The 24,157-nt window shown below is 37.0% G+C and overlaps 1 protein-coding gene across 1 annotated transcript in view; it reads right to left on the reverse strand.

Annotated features, from left to right (window-relative positions):
* The window catches only part of LOC140144111 (recombining binding protein suppressor of hairless-like), a 37,146-nt gene extending 15,452 nt beyond the window's left edge, over positions 1 to 21,694 (reverse strand). Inside the window, exons 1-3 of the mRNA XM_072165947.1 lie at positions 21,152 to 21,694; positions 2,852 to 3,053; positions 34 to 150 (exon numbers count right to left, since the gene is read on the reverse strand). Of these exons, the coding sequence (XP_072022048.1) occupies positions 34 to 150; positions 2,852 to 3,053; positions 21,152 to 21,446 (614 nt within the window). The 5' untranslated portion in view covers positions 21,447 to 21,694. The remainder of the gene's footprint in view (positions 1 to 33; positions 151 to 2,851; positions 3,054 to 21,151) is intronic.
* Between the last annotated feature and the right edge of the window lie 2,463 nt (positions 21,695 to 24,157).

Here is a 24,157-nt window from a genome sequence, read left to right on the forward strand (position 1 = left end):
ATAAGCATGGATACGGTACCTGAAAAGACTTACCTTTTTTCATTTCCGTAAGATTTTTGTGCGACTTTGGCATGTTGGACCAACACTGTTTGATGGCACCTGTCTTTCAGGTATTGTCTCATTGCTTCTTTGGTTAATCTTTTCTCATTCCTACAGGCAACAAGAAATACATGTAGTATGAAGATAGTGAAAAACAAATCCAGCTCACTCACTGCTCAGTCAATGGTTAATGGTTGGAAACATCTTGAAACCTAAAATTTGTGGAAGTGTAGTTTTATGAAGTAGGCCCTACCTAGTTCTAGTTGCATAACACTATTTGAAAGCATTTTCCACCCTGATGTGGCAATGATGACGTGACGTCAGTGCGTATTTCATTGGGCACAGATACAAATCGCTAGTGTTTGCTCGAAGCGCTGGCGTACATAACGCATAGATGCGTGCGCGAAACAGCTGCCTCGGCACTTTGACGTCACTGCCACATCAGGGTGGAAAATGCTTTAAGATTTTAAATAAATCTGTTGATTAAGGTATCTATCACTGTGATTGGTCAATATTGAATAAATTATATGCAAGCAGAACAGCATCTTTCATTAGCCAATAGAATTTGAATGCTACATTGCACCAATTTCTAACAGGTGCCTTAAGCACAAGCTGTTGAACACCACAGATGGGACTCCACCATTTGTCTGTAGGTCTGTAATTTTTGTCATATCAACACTATTTTGTAGTCCCAATTCATAATGCGATTTCAGTCTGTTGTTACAATTGAAATGAATTTATGTAAAAACATCGCTATTTATATTATGGTAATGTAATTTCAATATGAGGGACGTGGATGTTGTTATAAATGTAAATGTTATAACAGCTTCACTATACTGACATATAATTAGGACTCTATAGTCAGTTTGGTTCTAGAATGATAGGTGTACAAGTACATTGTACAACTGATCTGTCTGCTACAAATTTAAGTATTCTTTCTAGAATATATGATTCTCTTCTAGAAACACCATCACAAAGGACAAAAAGGACATTGTCAACAACATCTAGAAACACTGGAGAATCATCAGTCAGTGTACCAACAGTATTACAACGCTGATGACGGAGAGTGGTTTCTCTGACATATTTGGTTCAAAAAGTGAGTGTTGTTGACCAATTTTAAAATATACCTTTGATGCATTTAAGTTTGTTTTTACACCTAGCCAAACTTTACCTCTCTCTTTTCCAACTATACTTAGTTCAGTTTGCAATGGGCTATTCCAGTTGAAATCCATATACCTCCATGGAAGACACGACCTTAATCTCCTACACAGGGGGTGTAGATTTCAAATGGAATCACCTATTCAGGTAACCCCATTTGTGAAATACCCTGTGCAGATGATGAAGGTCATGTCTTCCATACATTAAAGGTGGAGTATGGATTTGAACTAGAATAGACCAATAGTCAAGACTCTTAACATCAGATTGATATAGAATGGCATACACACACAGTTGGGTGCAGTATTTAAAGTGCGCAGAGCTTTGCATTTTATGCACTTTGCGTATTACATGACTGATGTAAGCTTATCGTAAATTACACGAACGTAGGTTGGGACTTTACTGATGTGTGCAATAACAAAAGCAAAAACAGTTTTCGCATATTGCAAGTTGAACAAAATATAGCCAGATAAACAGATATGCCTCCTGCGAAAAAGTAGGCTAAATACTGATCACACTCTATAGCTACTTGTGATGACATTCCAGTACGTTTATCCAATTCATGTTGTTTATCCATAACATGTAAGTTTTCTATTTCTGTGCACGCACTATCAGCGTTGCCAAAATCCTAAGTTAGCCACCAAATTGGGCAACTTTTGATTAGTTTTTGCCCCGCTTCGAAGGTGCTTTTCTGCCACTAAACTTGGATGGTTGCTTACAGATGTTTCAGTATGCATATATTGGGAGTATTTATGTCATGGCTTTTTAGATATTTTGATTTTATATATACACACATGAACAAAGAATCAAATTGGGTTCCTTTTCATTTGTAGTTAAAGCCTAATAACAACATCAATTCTGGCAACACCACCTGACAACCACATGCGAGACAACAAGAAATCCCTGGTATTTCAATCTGTTGAATTGTACTCCTCCTTGTTTACTTTGATAGGAACATGAAGAGATTGAGCCTGTCAAGTTTGATGAAGAACTTCTCATGAACTTTATGTCCTTTTGTAGTACTACTAGGAGCTAATAAACTAGCAGACGAAGAATTCAAATGCAAAATGTGATACGCCATTTGCTGCCTGGCAGACTTGTAGCCAGAATTTTGTGTGGGGGTGCGAATTTTCCAAATGCAGACCTTTTCAAGAGAAATCTTCTTTCTGGTCAAAAGTAGACCTTTATCCCCTCTGCAACTGAGTTTTGGATCCTATTTTCAACAAATTTAATATCACAAAATTACATTACTTTTACAATGTTCTCTGTTGTGTGTCTTCTTGTAAATTTCAGGGTTTTTCACTTAAATTGTCATAGCAGTTTAACATGTGTGTGTTGTTGCAGCATATAAATTGTATGTGATGGCTGTATTGGCAACAGTGCTATTCGATTTAAAAACCCTCCCCCATGAGGTAGAATTTGGTATTCGAACCAATTTCAACAGTTTTGACCATCCTAGACCCAACAAGTTTCAGGCACAGCAAAATGTCCCTACTGTAATGTGCTCTTATCTATTACATGTTGATATTTGGACAAATTGACCCTACTTTAATTAATGTACTACGTATTATATTGACTAGCCACCCTCTAATTTGTATATTTGCATAATTAGTTAGCAATTATGCAAATTAGTCAAATAAGGCCTATCCATTTTTACCTTGTTTGTGGTATGATCCCATCTTGTGTAGGCGTACCAGCCAGCGCTGACGGTGACGGACTTGGCTCTGGGCTCGGTGGCGTATGTACAGATGTTGCTAACGTGCTCATACTATGCGGTGACGTCGTCATTGACATTAACTCAGCCGTCATCAGCTTCTCAGCTGGGCTGGGTACACCTTGATGAATAACATGGCTGGCATCTGCATTGAAAAAAGAAAAGAAATAAAAATTTGTTACAAAATCATTCAAGAGGGAACAGTTTTGCATCGGAATAGGCTCCAACATTGCAGGTTGGAACCCCAGCGGTGCCATCTTGTTGTGCACTAAACCATGGCACTTCTATTATCTCTCTCCACCCAGGAAAGTTGAAAAAGAAGGAGGGAGAACGGAATTATATCCTTGAGATAATCCCGTAGGTAATCCTGTCCCACCTATTCATAGTCCTTTATTCTCAAGTAGTTACACATCTACTTGAAAGTAGCCTTTGATGTGATGTGAGTTGCCGACTACGGTTGATTAATTTTCACTCCAGAATTGAAACCATATCCAATGTTTCTATAAAGAATCCCTTGAAAGTATGACACGTGTGTGTTAAGTACCTGATGTTGCTCTGAAGGGATGCCACACGTGGATACTATAAGAAAGAAATGCAGTTTTGTAAAGATTCCAAAAAAAATCCGCCCATTTTGGAACATATATTAATTATTTAGGAGAGTGTTTTAGGATTTTGTTAGAAAAGGGATGATTTTTGATCATCTATATTTTATTGTTTTATGTATTTTCCTGTCATTTCCTGCAAACCTAATAAAGATATTTTGATAATTAAAAATAGGCTGTATCATAAATCGTAGAGGTTGAAAGCGTAACCAAGCGTGCAAAATTATTATTTGCCATGGAACTTCGGTCATATTTTATTTGAAATAAACTGGATGTTAGGATCTGCATGCATGGTATGCATAGTATTGATGGTATACAGACACTAACCTTTCCCTAAAACTAGTAAGCAGCAACTTGTGTATCACACCCATCATGGGTTCGAACCCTTTTGTTGTATTTTATTGTTAAACCTAAATAGCGTGATTGCTTTTGAATGAGCGGCAACACACGTATTTTGTTTGAGGATAGCTGGATATATCTCCTTTCTTTACATCTTCTCTGCTCCACCCAATGCATATAGTACTCGGAAAGTAAAAATTGTTCTGCGCGAGGATTGGAGAACCACTGCAAGAAATTAATTCATGGGAGCATGGCCTAAACGCCAAGAAAAAGAGAATAGCACTTTGATCTGAGTGTGAATTTCAAATAGGATTACTTGAATGGGTGACTCCCATTTGAAATCTACATCCCTGTGTGGGATGTTAAAGGTTATATCCTGCATATGGGGTGTATGGATTTCAACTGGAATAGCCCAGTGCTTCAGTACAACCTTTACCCTGAATCAATCAATTACTTTCAGAAAACTTTTCTTTAAATGGTGTTTGGAGTTGATTTACTGTTATTGTTTTTATTTATTCTTTTTATTGTTATTGTTTTTATTTATTCTTTTTACAAGGAAAAACAAGCACATACTACTTCTAGTAGAGCCACAGGTTACTTTTGAAAATTACAAATATAAGAAATCACTTCGTAAAAAGGGCATAATTGTTTTGTTTTTTTAACCAAAACTTCCTGGCCTAAACCACTTGTTGCATGACATATCAATTTTTCAAGTCCACACATAAACAAGTACTCTAGGACAATGTACGGTTGCACGCACCATATGCACGCACATATTATTTTTTACAAACATTTAACTTCAACAATATCATGACTACCATATGTTGGTCTGTTGATCTCCCACTCATGGGCAATATTAATAAAACGATTTGTGTTACTTTTCAGATATTTTTGTAATTCTTATGTACCTGTCAGCAGCGATACCTGTAGCAATCAATCATATCACATGCTCATTGCTCATGTTATGAATGAACTCCATTGCACGCAACTGCAATGTGTTTCCTCTGCATGGGAAAACTTTACATCATCATAATGAATATGTGATTTCTGATCGTGTTTTTGTTCAAGAATTAATAAGCTATTTGTCCTAAAAACTCCACTTTCTGACTAATCTGTCTGCAGCATTTCCTTGATTTCTTACCGGTGTTATGCTGAACATCCTAGATCAAAATAGAATTTGAGCTTTGTGTGATACCGAGCATAATTTGATTTCCTATACAGAGCAATACAATGCGAAACAATTTCATAAGTAAAAATAGTGTATTATATGATACCACTAATTACGATACAATGCAATATAATTCCGGATGTATCATCAGAGGCTGAAAAAATGTTTTTTTCCCTGCACGCAATCCAGAATTTCCCTCCAGTTTTACCAAATTTCCCTCCAGTTTTACCAAATTTCCCTCCAGTATGACATACTTCCCTTGTGTATTTCTTTATTTTTTTGGTCAAACACCAAAAATTTCCCGGCAATAAGCTTCCCGTATTGCCCACTTTTTCCTGCCATGTGTATCATAATAATTAGATCTCATCAATAAGTCTTGATTGCCTCACCTGTTTCTTAACAAAATTGCCAGCCTATTTTACGAGTGAGACACTTGAAATGTTTCACCTCATTTATTTGACATTTGATAATTAGGTCTATACAATCATTACTATAAAATAACAACTGAAGTATGATACATTTGATGTAATATATTTATGCATGAATTAGTTTTGAATATTTTCAATTTGCACAATGACCGTCACTGTTCATCCATTTTGGCACAATCATTTTAAATCCTTTTATTCTTTGTTCAAACGTGATAATTATCTTTTTCGCAAAACAGGTGCCAGTATTGGTTCTAAACATCAATGCTTTTCTTTCCAATGTTGAAAATTATCTCTCAAATTCATTAATTTTTAATTTGCCACATCACAACTTCTTAATCAAGCTGGATATGATCATGGGAAGTAAATCATGCATATAAATGTGTTATAGACAATGGTCTTAATTAACTGTCTGCATTTTCATTTATAACAAGTTTTTCCTAGATTAAGGCCTCCTTAACCCTAATCTCACACTAGTATGAAAAGCACTGTGCATGCATGGATAGCATGTGATGCGATGACACAATCAGCCTAAGCCATATATACTCAGGGAATTGCTGGCCGGACCAGCGAAACCCGCGTGAGTACAGGCTGGTGATCATATGCGTGGCATGCGAGGACGGAGGTTCGAATCCTGGGGGTGCCAGGTTTCATTTTTTTTTTCATAAATTTTGTTCTTTAACTTCCGATATCAAAACAAACATGGGTCCGGTTAGGGTTCAGTAACATGTTTTCCTAGATTTAGGCCTCCTTAATACCCCATTTGAAACCTGATGTACATACAGATGAGCCATCAACAAATTATAGAAGTGCGAAACTACTGAGCAAGTGCTTGAAGGATTACTCACATTTTATGGGGTTGGTCTGGTTGATGGTACATGTATTGCCCACCCCTGGCTCCCTCAAGGAGGGTTCCAAAAGATTTTACCTCATTTAAACAAACAAATCACAAGGCTTAAACTTTTCCAAATCAAACCATTCTCCCTTGCTTAGAACACACAGTAAAATTTAGCAGGCTCTCATTTGCCCACCAGTAAAATTATAGCTCCTGGTTAACCTCTTGTTTGACAAATTGACATGACCGGAAGATGAAACTCTATCCTGGAAAAAAGTCTCATTTGCATGCCAGATTACATATTCAGTGTATTTTAACTCTTGGTTGCTTGCAAGGTGCTCCTGGTTCACATAAAATCCTCCTCAAATGTGGCCCTACTTTTAGAGCCTGGTGTTCCAACCCTGCCAATGCCATTTGTTCCCTTGTTAGAACACAAATCTCTGTATTCGGCGACTATCAAAGAGCGACATCTACAAAACTAAATTCCGCCCATGGAACTAAAATTTGCATATTTTGACACCTTTTGGGCTAGAAATATCCCAAGATGCAATGCAACTGTATAGTTTTCCATTTTCAATAAGATTTAATAAAATAGATCTTGAATTTTGCATTTCATCCTTTTCAGATCACAGGTGTTTTACCGTTGATCCTACATTGTATCTAGTTTTTGAAGTTGGGCTTTAGCAAGGAAACGGTTACTGTAAACAGTGAAACGTGAAAGAATGATCACATGAAGTGACCAGAAATTTCAACATGGCTTCCATAACTTGTTTGCTGTGTATGGACAACAGGTGACGCTCTATGAAATACCGCAGCCAAGCTGGTCACTGAAATTCAACGGACAAGAGTGCCTACTGTGCACATATATGTACACAGTTATGTTCATTTTCCTCAAACAATCAAATGGGTTTTTTTGCCTTTTATATTTCTATTACAAAAAGTCACACTGAAAATCACCATCTGATAGTTTTAAAAATCAAATGAAACATTAGTTATTGGCTAATCAATACCAATAACCATTCAAATCAATGCTATTAAAACACCATATGCAGTATTTTGTAACTGGTAATTCGCTAACACAGTTGGCAAAATTTCGCTGGGAATTTTTAAAACTGCAACAGGATTCATTGTTTTCAATGTGCTCATTACCCACAATGCATTGCAGCATACAACTCAGTGATTCTACTCAATTCCACAAATGCACAATCCAAATATGGGACCAAATTTGCATTTTTTTTCATATAAATTGGAGCATATAATATCAGTGCATACCAACCCCAGGCTTCGACAGCCACCAAGTGCTGTGGTTGTTGATTCTTCGTCTAATATAAATACAATTTTCCAGGATAATTTTGCTTTTCAGAAATGATAAATGTGTCAAGTTCTTGTTTAATACCACTGGTGATGCCACACCTATATCAAGGCCATTGTTGTGAGAACATCCACTGCTGTTGCAAAGTGAGTTGTCCTACTCAACTGCATAATCAATTTCAATAGTCTGCGATCGACACAAAAAATGAACGGTTACTATGGATAAAAATGTCATTTCCATGGCGATATTTCAGATACATGCATTTTTAATCAAGTAAAGTCGATCCATTTTTTTACTTGGTTACTTTATCAATATATTTCTTCTATCAAAGAGTGGCAATATACTGTCACAACAAATTTTATAAGAATCATTTAAAATATAACAATTTTGTAATGTGACATGATCTTTGACGCCAAAAGCCGACAAATTTATTGAGATAAAGGCAAAAATCTGGCGAAAAAGAACAGTAAAATACATATGAAAATAAACATCACAAAACTCAAAAACCTAATGTAGACCTTTGGTTGTTTTCAGTATATGATAGCCTATAAATGTTTGTAAAGATAATTATAGCAAGTCATTTTTCAAAAATGCCTCCTTTGGACCAGATTGTGTCACATACATAGTTGATTCTGATAACCTTATATAACCGGTTTAATAATCCCACTACTTTCTGCACCAAGGAGATCGTTTACCAGGGTTTTTTGGACATTACATGTATGCTAAAATATGTGCAAAAAGGTCAAAATTCAAATCAAATTAACAAGTTGTCCACATTTTTAGTGCAAATATTCAAATAAAAAACACATAAATGTCAACACTTTTGACGAGATTAAGCCCTAGTAACATCTAACATGCATGTTTCTGTCATAAACGCCACATTTTTGGAAGTCGGACTCATACCGTAAAAAACAAAAACAGGTTTAATGGGCCTGCATCGTGACATATCAAACCAAAAAATGCAATACGATTTCCCTACAGTTACAAACAATTAAACGTAAGCAATTAAACCTAACACATCACTCCATCTTGTATAGAACCAGGAATGAACATAAAGACCAAGTGACGCTGAACACCTGTCTAAACCTTTGTAATCTTTTTACCACAATTTGAACCACTAGCTCATAATATGATCAAACATGTTAATGCCTTCATAATCATACTGGGCATCATACATCACGAACCACAGCTCAATACAAATACCATTCAATGCTTAATTTTGAATCTGGGATTTTCCAATCTTTATTTTCGTCATTTCCAAGAAACAGAAAAATGTTAACCCTTTCCCCACCCAATCTCACAAAATCTCACACCCTGGTGTGAATGGTGATTCCCATGGGATGGGGCAGGAGTGGGCCCAGGGGGGTACTTAGTACAAATGACCATACGGGGACGTGCCGCTAATATGGGTAGCATTTTCGGCCTTTTGGTATATCAATGACCCATTTTTCTAAGCCAATTTTGGTATCTGAATGGGTCCTTTTTTCAAAATGTTTTCAATTTTTTTGAAAAATAGCCCAATTTTGCCTCAATCCCGGCCTCAATCTAGTCAAAATTTCGAAATTTTCCAAAAAAATTTGGAAAATTTGTAAAAACTAAGACAATTTGGGTTAAATTTTTTGACTTTTGGTATATTAATGGGTCCAATTTTCTTGAAAAATTGGTATATTTATGGGTCCACTTTCAAATTCTCAGCGGCACGTCCCTACCAAAATCAAATTTGAGTACCCCCCCCCCCCCCGGGGAGTGGGTAACAGCTAGACAGGGCAGGGCACCCTATCAATACACACACCAATACAATTACAAGTCCATTGAGTAAACATACATACATTGTACAACGATAAAATGGGTACACACGGGTCATTTTCATCAGCAATTACAACACAAGCATGCTAGAAACCGGCCAAATGATGGAAATTTTCATCATTCACGAATCATGACACAATTGTAGTATGCCGATGACATTGAGCGGACACACGGTACTTACATTTGTAATACGATGACACGATCGTAATCGACAGGAAAAAACAACACTCCTGTGGATCGGGTCTATGAATCAATTAATTTCAATAAATCATTTTGTATTTAGTTGCAAACATGTTTCATTTTTGTATCCAGTGCCATTCCATCAAGATCACAGCACTCAGCTATTTATATACAGATGTCAGATATTTATTAAAAACTACTTCAATAACCAATTTTACAGTCTAACCAAAGTGAACAAGTTGACAATTGTGATTTTGTTCAATTTTACAGAATAGAGACCCAAAGTTTGCTAAGCAATCCATCAAAATGTATAACAATTATTTTAAGCATGTAAAGTACATCAGAATTAGGATAACCGGTGTTCACAAATATTAGTAGCTAAGCGTGGTGCTAGACTGATGCTCTTATTCATCAACATTCTGGGTTGATGACCTATGTGTTAAAAATGTTTCTCACTTTTCCCCAGAATCTGGGGGAATGGGGACTGCGCAGTTGTTTTTACCATGTTTGTTTCTAAACACATAATTTAGAACAGCAGAGCACGATCCTGTCACAATGGCACAATAGAATACAGTACCGAGCCATAGTCGCGTTATGATGCACAACCAAAGTTCCAGGGGGGTACTCAGTACAAATGACCATACGGGTACGTGCCGCAAAAATGGGTAGCAATTTCGGCCTTTTGGTATATCAATGACCGCTTTTTCCAAGCCAATTTTGGTATATGGATGGGTCCTTTTTTCACAATTTCCTCAATTTTTTTTGAAATTTTCCCAAAACTGCTGGGAAAATTTGTAAAAACTAAGATAATTTGGGTTAAATTTGGCCGAAAATTTTGACTTTTGATCGATGGGTTCAAATTTCTTGAAAAGTTGGTATATTTATGGGTCCACTTTTAAATTCTCAGCAGCACACCTCTACCAATAGCTACCAATGAGTACACCCCTGCCCACCCCCCCAGACCAAAGTTGCACAGGTATATTTTCATGAGCATATCACAAATAGCATGCACAGTTATAGACGACAAATTCTAGAGTGGCGATACCAGGATTTTTGTAGAGGGGGCAAAGTGGAGGAGAGTAATTAGGCAAATTTCTAGTTGGACAAAATTACAGTAATTTCATTTGAATGAACACATCAATCGCATTTGAATTTAGGACAAAATGTGGGTCGGCAAAAGTTATGATCAAATTAACCAAACGACATCGGAAATACAAACCAATGAAGATTGTATTGGAGTCACTTCATTACGCAGTGTATGAGGGCATTCGTCATAAACAATAACAGTGAATATCCCACTGTTGCCATGCTGTATTCATTCAAATGAAATTCTTACTGTTGATGAAAAATGGTCTAAAAATCTGTTAAAAATCACGGCCCAGCGTCTTATGGGGGAGGGACAGGGGCATCTTCCCCTTCCCCTGGCTATGCCACTCAAGCCTTAAATCAACTTCCAATGGTAAGTGTAATTTGTCCCTTTCAGTCTTTATAGATGACTTCCAATTTGAATAATCTCTATATTTAATGACTTTCAAATTAAATAATTGAATCATTTAATTTTCTAACAAAGAATTTAACAGTAGTAATACAGATAAACAACCTAACAGAGATTGGGCTATTCCACTTGATATCCATACACCCCCTACGGAAGACATGACCTTAATATTCCACATGGGGAATGTGAATTTCAAATAGGGTTACCAGAATGGGTGACTCAGTTTGAAATCTACACCCTCTATGTGGGAGATTAAGGTAATTTCTTCCATGGGGGGTGTATGGATTTCAACTGGAATAGCTTATTATACTGTCAGTACTGGTAAATCATTTCACATTAACCACTACATTAAACACAATTACTCTAAACTTGTTATGAACAAATTGCCTTTTTTTCACTACACTCCCTAGTAATATAATCATTTTCTGACTTTGTATGCATCTCAAAAACTTATTTCAAATTAAAATTGACAAGCAGAACAATTAAGCGATAAATGTTATTTACCAACACTGCACACATGCCACCAATCCATGACTGTTGTTCAGAGTTTAGTGCCGACTACATTGCCACACTAAAGCATTTTTCACCCCGATGTGGCAGTAACGTCGAAGCTTTGAGGCAGCTGTTTCCCACACGCATCTATGCGGCATCTTTAAACGCATGCGTGTGTACGCCAGCACTTTGAGCAAACACTCGCGATTTTTATCTGCGCCCGATGAAATGCGCACTGACATCACTGCCACATTAGGGTGGAAAATGCTTTACCTAGTAACATTTATGTAATTATGAGCACAAATAGCATGAGAATACCAAGACCAGTGCTGCGGGTACAAGTCTCATACTAGTAGTTGATGCATTGATTAGCCCTAACTCTATAAAATCTTACAAACTCAATGCGTATTCATTCCAAGTGATGCTGTGGCGCAAAACACACATTGCTACCGGTCGTCGGCGATGGACTGCTTGCCATGCGAGAGGGTCGTGGGGTCAAAACACGGGGAAACACCAACTTCTTTGTTCATCTTCTTTAAGGTTTTTAATTCAAAATGGGATTACATTTCTAACATATGTCTACAGCTATTTTTTAATGATATAAAGGACAGTCCGTTTTTTATTTTAAACAATTCACCCCAGCTTTTTTCTCTGTCTGGGTTGCTTCATCTATTTTCTGATGTCTGTCAAAGTGGACACCCTTACAATTTTTTTGGTTTGTACAGGCCTTTCAGTTGCAGTTAATTTTTAAAAAGTACCAATTTGCTTTTTTGTTTTTTTGTAATTATTGGGAGTTTTTGCGAGGTATTTATTTTATGACACGCTTTGTGATTTCCCCCATTGATTGCAACAGTTATGAGATGGAACAGCCAAATCCCGGCAAAAACAACCAATATGATGAAGCGATCTATTGCAAGTGATGCTATGCTGACCGACAGAATGCCCTTTCACAAATGACCACACAAATGTCACACATGTGGAAGTAGATCCTCGGACGGTGGAGAATCGCCCTGCATGCAGTGGAATCCTCTATGGGTTCATCAATGTCGCAGTGCATTGAAATCATCCAATGGTGGAGGATTGTCACACAGTGTGTAGAAAAATTTTAAGGGTAGGCCAATGTTGGACAATCACCCCGCGGTTTTAGGATTGGTCACCACACATTGTATGGGAATCCACCCATGTTGAAGGATCACCACACAGTGTTTGGATTGGTCACCACACGGAGTATGGGAATCTATATGTCAAAGGATCACCACGCTGTGTTAGGATTGGTCACCACACAGTGTATGGAAATCCACCAATGTTGAAGGATCACCGCACAGTGTTTGGATTGGTCACCACACGGAGTATGGGAATCCAACAATGTTGAAGGATCACCACACAGTGTTGAGATTGGTCACCACACGGTCTTGGGATTGGTCACCACACAGTGTATGGGAATCTAACAATGTTGAAGGATCACCACACGGTGTTAATTAATCACCATGCGATGTTAGGACTGGTCACCAAACGGTGTATGGGAATCCAACAATGTCGAAGGATCACCACACAGTGTTAGGATTAGTTACCACACGGTGTTAGGACTGGTCACCAAATGGTGTATGGGAATCCAACAATGTCTAAGGATCACCACACGGTGTTGGAATTGGTCACCACACTGTGTTTAGATTTTTATAAACATGATCAGTAGTGATCCTGCGACATTGGAATGGGAGAAGGGACATTTGCTCCCCCATATTTGTTCCCCCCCTCATCATCCCCCTCAATCCACTATTTGGGGCAAAAATCACCCTGCTTTATACAGAAATTGCTTATTTTGGTCACAAATTGGCATATTTTAGCCAAAAATCCCCGCGAAAATGGGTCGAAAATCTCCTAATTTTAGTCCATTGCTCGCCCGACAAATATTTCTGGCGCCGCCACTGATAAAAATTGAAATTGTGAGAAAAACTACATTCAAACCATTCATGTCAATACTGATCACAGTTACCAAATCAAAACTACACGTAGCACACAAATAATTGTTTTCACTTATGCAAAATCATGAAATAATATTAGACAGAGCTAGTAAACTTCAAGATCGTGATACAATGGGCTCTAATAATAGGAGTGTTGGGATGTCAAGTGGAATGGCCCAATACCTAACAAGAGCAAGATAACAATGAAACCTAACTAACATATTGCATATTGCAAAACCAGCTTTATCCAACATAACAGGACCGAATTTGAAGCAAGATGATAAGCATATGAACCTCCTAGTCCTACCCATCCACAGCATCCCACCCTGGACACCACAAGTATTGCAAGACCTTGTCCTACCTTGTATAAATGATGCCAGATTAAAATCCTCAAATGGAAAACTACCCTGGAAAGCCATGATATCCTGAGCTTCTGCTGTTGTTGAGTTGGTACCCGGCATCATATACACACTCCTCTGAAATGCCGGCCCTCCGCCACCACCTCGAGCAGCAGTAAGAATCATCAAGAATCGGGGGTTGTTATCAACGCTGGTAGGTTTGGTAATGTATGTATCAAGTATAGAGACCTGTACAATGTAGTAATTGCCCTTTAACCATCACACCATGCGTTCACTGTTTATTCTTTCTAGAAAGGGAGCTGGAATCCTCCACCTGTTACGCTCCCACGCTGTACTCATCCATGTTTGTGGGCCACTTCTTTTTAAATGGCCAAGTGACAGCTGCAGATAGCTTATCAGGCAATGGGCCATGGAACATGGGTTCAGTCAAGTGCGCCATAATGCTGTTCAATTTTTACGCATCATCTATTTTTCGTGCTTTTGATGCATTTTTAAATAATTGTAGATAAAATTATACAAAGCAGAAACAGACATATGAATATGTATGCCTTCATATATATTAACAATTCTAAAATATATATTGCTTAAAATCTCCATAAATAAAGAATGATATGACACACAAAAATTACAGCTTCCAAAAATTTAGATCTATTCTTACAATATGATTGGTTCATTTGTGGGTTCATATGTTTGGCATTTTAAGACTTGACTGGCTGCCTGGAGGCATTATTGATTAGGGAACAATGGGTATGCATAGGGCATGACTATTGTTTCCTTTCACTATATCAAATATTACTATTATTTCAAAATTGAATTTCAAGAAAAATCAACCTACAGGTACAAGGGATCTAGATTTGATACACCTGCCAAATGGCTACAGTCTGCAATTCTGAAATGCACAGGATTATGTGTCCATGCCTAAATAAAGTCTGTATTGCCCTTAAGGTTATGAGGGGAAAAAACCTGTTTTACAGGCGGATGGACTTTTCAAGTAGGGTCGGTCGATTGGGTTTGTTTTTTTCCTGGAGGCTAAAATGACACTAAAAATGAGGCTAAAAATCACCAAAAGCTTGACAATTTGGCAAAAATTTGATGATTTTTTTGCAAATATATTTTGAAAATGCTCTGAATTTTTTTCAAAAATTTTCAGTCAAAATCAATCAATTTTGGAACAAAAAACAGCTGATTTTAAATGATTTTAGCAAAAAGTTAAAAAACATATTTCCAAAGACTTCTTTTCAAGCTCATCTGATGAAATTTTCATGGAAGAAGATTCAATTGAAGTACCATAGGCAATGATATTATCATGATCATTATGTCATCACAGGTCAGTACAACCCGGCTATATATAGGCCAACTCTGAACAATTATTGATATTAGACTTCCATTTTGGGGGGAAAATCATCCCTTTAAAAGAGATATTCCCTAAACCATTCTTTTTTCTTCCATTTTTTTTGAACAGTCAGTCAACTTCATTTTCAACATCTATTTTTAAAATCACAATTACATACTTTTGCCATGTTGACAATGTGAATCTTCTGGATCATTGCCAAAGCAACTTTCCTACCAAGTTATACTTTCACTCTGTTTACTATTTTTGTTAACTCTCTTATTCACTCTTCAGTAATACGGTATAGTTTACAAGCCCTCCCAGCTATGGCGCATGACTTGTTTGTCCTACTAAATGTAATTAAAGTCCCCGGTTTCAAAGCAACACTTTGTCGGGTTGTGGTTTTGCTATGTTTACATGGAAGACTGTGAACAAGTACACATTACAGAAACCGCAACGATATCTGAACATGATTATACGTTACTTAGTCCTCAGGGTTAAAGAAAGGAACCATAGAGGCATGACACGTATTTACAATCCATGTGCATGTTGCTTACATTTGCCGTCAGCTTTGCCTTGTGAATCTCCACCCCCATTCATTCAACCCATGCGCTTACTGTAAAACTGGAATTTTTTTGCGCATATTCTACTTCGCCAATTTTGAACTACATTGTGCTTGTTTGCGATTTTGAATTCTTGTACCTACATGTAGACATATGCATATTAAAGGCCCAGTCAGTGATCGCAGCGAAAGTGTAAAAATTTTTAATTGTGTATTACTTTAAAAAGTGAAAGGTAAGTTATTCAAATCTCCCTCCCCGGCCCCCACCACTGAAATTCACTTTGCCACCTTCCCCATACCCCCCCCCTCCGAAAATATTCCTAGTGCTGCCACTGATGGAGCATGTTTGAGATCCTAGCAATGTGGTAGGTGTTTGGTTTGAATTTGCCATGCAGCATTTGGCTCATAAAGCTCCACCCCAACATATTTAACAACTTCTCTAGATTCATCCAACCGATTACTCTCATTTTCATTTTCAATATCAAGTCTAGCACAAGTGAAGCATAAAGTCATGTTTTGTTCCAATATTGTAATAAAGTGATTATAATGTCTGATACTCGCAACCGTTAAATAATGATTGTGTCTTTGTCATCTTGGTTAAATGCATGACAATGATCATACATAGAAACTTAATAGATTATAACCAGGGACAGGCGATTTGCGCGGAAAAAATAGCAAATTGCGCAGAACTTTTTTTTTCAGTGCAAATCATGTATCCCTGCCCATAGGAAAAAAATAGCCAGTTGCGCGGAATTGCGCGGAAAAAAAGTTCCGCGCAAATCGCCTGTCCCTGATTATAACTATTGACCTAATAGTAATGTGTACTATTGAATGATAATAATCCCAGTTTAATAAATGTCTTTGTTTCTTACAAATGCTAATTTGAATTTTATACATTGGTTGGATAATTACCAACTTATGCTTATTACATACCCGATATAAATATATTAACATACTTTTATCATCGTCTATTGCCCTAAGTACAATGTACTATTGAAATATAATGCATAATGTCATATTTATTTAAAAGTGGAATACATTGGCAGGATAATTAGGAATTGTAACATTTTTGATATGATCAATCATATTTATCATTATCTATCATCTATAATAATGTACACTGGAAAGTCTGTCTTTGTTGTCTTGCCTTGGTTGGATGTTTAGGTCAAAAAAAGTAAATTGTTTGGTTGTCCTTCCAAGACAACAATTTGGAGGGTCGATAGGTTGATCTTTTTTTTTTCATGGGCTCTTCCTCCATTTTCCCTACAATTTGAAAATTGTCCATTTTTGGACTGAATTTAAATGGAAATACTTCTTGTTTTAAATCAAATATGCATTTAATAAATAAAATGAGTGAATAACAAATATATCAAATGTCCTTGATTCTGTCCAAATTTAAGGTTTCTTCTAAAAAAGTGATTGAAAAAAAAAATAAAACCTGACCCAAGATTTCTAATTTTTTGGGTCTGTCTCTGAGGGCAACCAAACATATTTTTTTTACAAACTTAAAAATTTCAGTGAGTTCAAATTGAAATCTATTGATTGACTAGTTAAGCCCCATCACATAAAACAATTAGACCTATTTTCAAATTGTTATGGGTCATTAGTTAATTTCAAGACAATAGCAGCAACAATAGGGTATCAACAAAGCTTGTCCATATGGGTGGGTTCTAGGCAGGTAGGTACATTGGTCCAGAATTCATGAAACATGTCACTTTTTTCCTTCTTTATGATTTTAGTTTAAATGTACAGACTTCAAAATTAACATTTTGGGGGCATTCAAATGCACAATTTCTACTAATTCTGAAGAATGAAATTGACTAATGGTAAAATGAATGTTTTAAACTATTATCTCAACAAAATAGTGACTTGCTTTATATTTCTACCCAAACGAATCAGGAGTAGCTTTGATGATTCCGAAAAACACAGATAAGTGTTATCATGCTGTTATGAAATTGAACTGATCAATTGTTCACTACGTTCAATAGCAGACCATTTATTTGCCTATAGTAGATGCTGGTCAATACACTATTGTGTGTTTGCATGTCGGCCAATACATCTTTGTTTACTTTTCAGGCTTATCAAAACAAACCATATTTTCTTTCACATCATGAAAAGGAAATAATTTTAACACATTGATACAGTGTCATGATGAAGTAGCAAGAACCAGGGTTGCCAAATCTGATAGCCAAATTGAGTGACTTGAGTCACAGCAATTTTTCGGGAAAATATTTACTTCATTGTTCTATGAGACATCCGGTGCTACCCTCAACATTTTCGCAACTTGGGCGACTTTCTGCAGCTGATTCCTGCAAAAATATTTTTGGCAACCCAGACTAGAAGTGAGGGGAAATGTGCCAGATAAAGTCCCTGATAAAATCAAGAAGTATGTTTTGCTTTCTGATAGCTTTGTCACGGGACCAATGCATGTAATTGTCTGGATGATCGATTGCAATAGCAGAAGTAATTTCTTTTCTATCTGGAGCTCAAGAGCTGCAATCTATTTCTACCACTGTTCTATTTAAAGGCCCCTTCAGTGATCCCAGTGAAAGTGCAAAAAATTAAAATTGTTTATAAATGGTCTGAAAGTGAAGTATAAGTCATTCAAATTGTCATTAAGTATTCTTAAAAAATTGGCAAAAAGGAGAAAAACAGCAGTATTGACAAAGCTGAGGCCTCATTCAAATACATCTTATTTATATACTGTCAGTATATAAATTACAGATTCATGTAAAATGTCTTATTTTGTCTTAAATACACAGCTTTCGACTGATCCACTAGCAAGCAGTCTATGTTAGCACATCTATGACAATGACAAAAGTACCAAAATTTGAATTTTGATGATTTTTTTTTATCGTCGGGATGAGCAAATCACTAAATGGGCCTTTGTATTTGAATGTTCTCTGGGATGGGCATTCAATTTTTTAATTGTAATGTAGATGAGAAAGCATAAGCACAAGTTGACAAAGGTCTAGTGCCGTGGCTAATCACAAGAGACAAGGGACCAATTCTAGCCTCAATTAGACCCAAAAAATATGTCTCAAAGCTGTCACGCATGTTTCTTTTGCAATAAAATGACCTATTTAGTTTTTTCTCAAATTTTTCCCACAAAAATATTGATTGTAAATAAGTTTTAAACACATTTTTTGGAAGAATTGTGTGATTAACACTTTTAATAACTGAAAATATTTTATTAAGTGTATAAGATGGTAAGTTCTAAAATTTTTGGCATCTGAAGCTTATTTTGAATGGGGTTTGAATGGGGAGACAAGGAGGTAAACAACATATTCTCTGCATATGCTTTTAACACATTTGCATACTTTTTTGCCCTTGTACAGTGTAAGAAAGCTATGCAAAGATCTTAATTTTCATTTGTATGGAAGTTACGCAACTGCCACAATTAATATCTTGGCAAAAGATCTACAAGAAATCTTTGTCATTACCTTGTGAAAACAACACTGAATAACATCCACATCATGACTAATGCCACGAGTTGTTAATATTCTCAAAATTACAACACAAAACTGTTCAATTCCTTGCAATAACCGGTACACATCCTTGCTAAAAGTCACTTTGGCACAATCATCACAATGCAATCAATGGAACAATGATGTCACAATTGTCAAACTACAAACTTGACTCACCAAAAGTCACGTGGGGTAAAAAAAGAGATGAAAACTACTATTTACTTAAAGATATTCATATTATTGACACTAACTTTTTGGAGTGTCAAATCAAAATAATGCAAACACTGGCCGATTACAGGGCTCATTACCTGCAGTGTGTGTATAGCAATTGGTTATTCCAGTTGAAATCCACACACCCCTATAATGGAATACATTGCCTTAATCTCCCACACAGGGAGTGGGAATTTCAAATGGAGTTACCTGAATGGATGACACCATTTGAAATCTACACCCCCTGTGTGGAAGATTTAGGTCATATCTTCCATAGAGGGAGTAAGGATTTCAACTGGAATAGCCTAATATCAGTGGGAGGAAATGCAATATTGAGCAATGACAAGTGCAAAAAGGGCAAGTTTTGTTTTGAGCTGGGGCACGAAAACCAGCAATAATTGCACTATTTTGTTGCTATGTTTTCTTTAATAACATACAGAAGTGCAACTGAATGGCATCAAATTTATGCAACAAAATGGGCACGCTTTGGTTACTAAAATATACCATAGCAATACCTGTAACGTAGCCAATGCCCTCATGTTTTTCAAAATTCTGATTTTTACCAGATTGTAATGTACTTAATGATAAAAACCCTGCAAAAAAAGCCATAGAGGTGCTGTGTTAGTGACAAAATCTGAAATTTTTAATAAAAACTTGGGATCCCAAGATTTACCTGATTTAATCAAAATATCTATTGTCATTTTTTTGGAGGGGGGGGGAGTCAAAAAGCTGAACCAGCATTTCGACTTAACAGCCCTACATACGCATCACCTCCAAAGTGGGAGTGCCCTGGGGTTTTATTTAGGCATGGACCTACTCAATTACATGCAGTTTAACTTTTTCCCTCTCCTTTTCTCTTCTCTTTGTATTTAAACAATATTTTTTCCAAGTGTAGTACCGTTAATTAAAGATGTCTTCTTTATACTTTTTTTGGTAAACACAATTAGGCCAGTTTTGCTTGAGACTGAACTACAGTTATGTGACATGATACTGGGGAAACTTGTCCCCCAAAAGGGTTACTCAACTTTGTTTTGGGTAGGATTGTGTCTCATGGATCCATATTTATACCATTTAAATGGGACCAATTTTATGCCAGAGGCCCAGATCTTATGCAAATGTTCTCAATTATGTTTGGGAAATTTTGCCTGTAGATTCAGGAACTTGAGCCAATTTCCCAACAACTTTGAGGAACTTTTGAAAACAATGAGCCATCTATTAGGGGCCTATACCAATTTTCACACAAAAAGCAAAAAGAGGGATATCCTTAGACCATGAGACTCATTTAAGAATCTTGTCCCCATAGTGCCATTTGTACCCTATGTACCCAAGAGAACCCTCCCCCTTACCCCCACCCCCGGAACTTGTTTGTCATCATACTAATATATAGGCCTAAGCTAAGGTTTTCTTGTGAAAATTTTATTATCGCAAAATTTACAAAGTGGAGAAAAGCGGAATTTGACATTTGTAAAGCAGAAAATTTTGGGCTTACCGCTTTGCATACACTGTAGTGTGAAATACTTTGCTGGAACATCAAGTACAACAAAACCATGTTACAAAAGGGTAAATTCATACCAAATCAACAACATATCCGAAAAGAAAAAAAAAATCCATGACGTAAGGGCAACAGCATTTGTTGATTTGGTATGGATTGACCCCAAAATAATGATAATCTGTCATAAAAATAGGAACAACAAACTTACGGTGATGTGAAGCAGCAGTCATAATCCCTGCTGACGTTATTACTCCCGGATAACAGGATGATGTTGTGACCATCCCGGAAGACGCGATGACTCCGGGATAGGTCGAAGACGTGGTCGGCAACAGCACATCTTGTGGTGTGCCGTGAATCAGTGACGACATTGCTGTGGCCGTTGCTGCTGCGTGATGCTGCTGCTGGAGGACGGTGTGCTGATTCGCAAATTCACCATTGATGACAGGATTGTTAAGGCCATGTGAGAGGCTGATCGGATTCTCGTAGCTTGCGTGACTGTTCATACTGTGCGGCGATTAACTCGCCGCTTTTTTTCCGGTACCGGTACAGTACCGCAACTTATCCCAACACCACCCCTATTGATGAATGTAGCATTCAGCACCAGTCAAGACAGTATATTCTGCATATGATTCATTAAAAAAATGTTGATATAATTCCATGCAAGGATTGGTAGGTACCGTAACCAGAATATTTAGTGTACCAATGTGCTGTCAGGTACCGGGTCTTCTTCTGGAAGTCATCTTGTATTAATTGATTACCTGCAAAAATGAAGAAAAAAATGTGGAATAATTAAAACATGGCCTACATACAATAGTGGTTGCAATGTAAACAGGTGATTATATTGCAATGTACGCTCTATGTATGCATGTACAATTTCCAATTGATCAATGTTAAGGTTGGTCTGAACCCTGGAATTATGAAAACTTTCGGGCCTCACAACTGCTAAATTATTAGTCTAAAGAATATAAAAGTATAAATTTTTAGAATGGAAATGACTTGATGAATTCATCTGTGAGGTCCAATTTGGGCCAAAATGCTCATTTTGGAAAAATCCCAAAAAACAGGTTTTTGCCCAAATTTTAAATAACGTAACAAAAAAAAATTGTTTGGCCAAAAATTTTTTATTCATTTTAAAACTAGATAAAAATATCTAGGGACCGTTTTTCATTTTTTTGAAAGTTGGTCAAAATTCAAAAAATAAAAAACGCGTCCCTAGATATTTTATATAGTTTTAAAATTAATAAAAAAATTTTTGGCCAAACAATTTTTTTGTTAAGTTGCACGAAAATTTGGGCTAAAAACCTGTTTTTTGGGATTTTCTCAAAATGAGCATTTTGGCCCAAATTGACCTCACAGATGAATTCAGCAAGTCATTTCCAGTCTAAAAATGTATACTTTTATATTCTTTAGACTAATAATTTAGCAGTTATGAAGCCCGAAAGTTTCCATAATTCCAGGGTTAAGACCACCCTTAATTAATCAATTTACTACCCTTTGGCTTGGCTGTGAATACACAAAGGTTCAAAGAGCAAGGTGAGGATAAGTCTAAAAATTTGAACCATTCAAGTCATCTTATAGCATTAGCTCTTAAAAACTTTGGGGTCCAGCAAGTGATCCACAGAAAGATCAATTCTGGGGATGCAAGTGATCAAAATTGGGGTTCTGTATCCCTGAAGTGCAGGTTAGAGGGTGGCAGGACAAACCCCTCGGACAAATATGGGAAAGAAAAAGAAACTTAATGTTGTACATCAGCTGTTTTGGACCTAATTTCCCCTCATACAGGGGCACACATTTTTTTAAACGACCTGGATTGTATCACTGTGGGACAAATAGGTTAGTTCTGCCCCTGCCCTTATGTGCCATCAGATTCTCATCCCCCTTTATTTTTACTCCCTGTATGCAAAAGGAAACATTTTTGCTTGTCAATGTCCCTGGGCCTAATCACAATTAACGCATGTTTCTATTGAGCATCCAGAGAGTTTCCCCAGTAAATCATTAGCCAGTTAATGGCAGTGAATTTGAAATAAATTTCTATTCAGATGTCTTCAGAAAAATACCAGATGATGCCGGCGTCCAGTCACAACATTTACCGGCTAAAGGGAACATGCATTTATAAATAGCAATTTTTAATTTCAGTTTGGCATGCGAATTCAGATGGAACCGTGTCTTTCTATACCTGATCATTTCTCTGGTATTATCCATCCTCTATAAAGATATATACCAGCGTAACCTTGTCACTATGAACCGGCTAATGGCAGAAAACATCCATAATAACACATTCTGTGTGTTTCTACTAGGGAAAGGTTGGCGGGTAATACGTTTTAGTTTAGAGTGTTACCCGTTAATGTGCTGGGTGGAAACAGATCGGTTTGGAGTGATGCGGTGTGGACACCCGGCAACCGTGATCCACCTCTGGGAGTAGATCATGCAGTATATACCCGGTATTTTCCTCGGTGGAAACACGTTCGTGTGACGGTTAACGGGTGTACTGGAAGTCAACCTTGCAAGGTGACAGTAAATGAATGCAATCCGCGTGACACAGGACAACCCAAGGTCATGAGAACAAAATACAATACTTCCGCTCTACACCAGATCACAGTACACGATCATTTACCTCGTAGAGCGACAGTGGAAACGTAGTGGTTGGCCATCAAACAGTTAATCGGTTGTTGAGTGTTACCCGGTTAGAAATATGGTGTACCCAGTGAAAACACGCAGTTAAGACTGCAACCTGTAACCTGATCATTAGAAATGCCGACTCCAATCCAATACAAGTATAACTGTGCCCACACATTGTGACTACACTACAAGATTCCTTGTGGCTGCCTGCAAAACAAAGGTACACCATGCAATTGGCTGGTATTGTGCAGTACCAGGGGAGTACCAGTGTAGTACCAGGTGCAATACCACTGCTGGTGAGTCATGTGCAGTAGCAGCATTGGTACTGTGTAGGTACTCTGTGTGTACCAGTCAGGTACCTTGGCAAAGGTGTACCTGTGCAGGTGGTTGCAATAGGAATCTTGTAGTGTATGTTTGTTTACGAACCTATTAATCAACTCAATACTCGATACTTGGAAGTCTTTTATGTATCAAGTCAGTAGACCTTTTTATTACCTGTAACTTTATCCCCTATTTCCTATACAATGAAAAGAATTTCTTACCACAAATAAGTCATTCTTTCAAAAAGTTTATCTTTTATGTAAGATCTAGATGC

This window comes from Amphiura filiformis, unplaced genomic scaffold (genome assembly GCF_039555335.1).
Source record: "Amphiura filiformis unplaced genomic scaffold, Afil_fr2py scaffold_40, whole genome shotgun sequence".
Lineage (NCBI taxonomy): Eukaryota > Metazoa > Echinodermata > Ophiuroidea > Amphilepidida > Amphiuridae > Amphiura > Amphiura filiformis.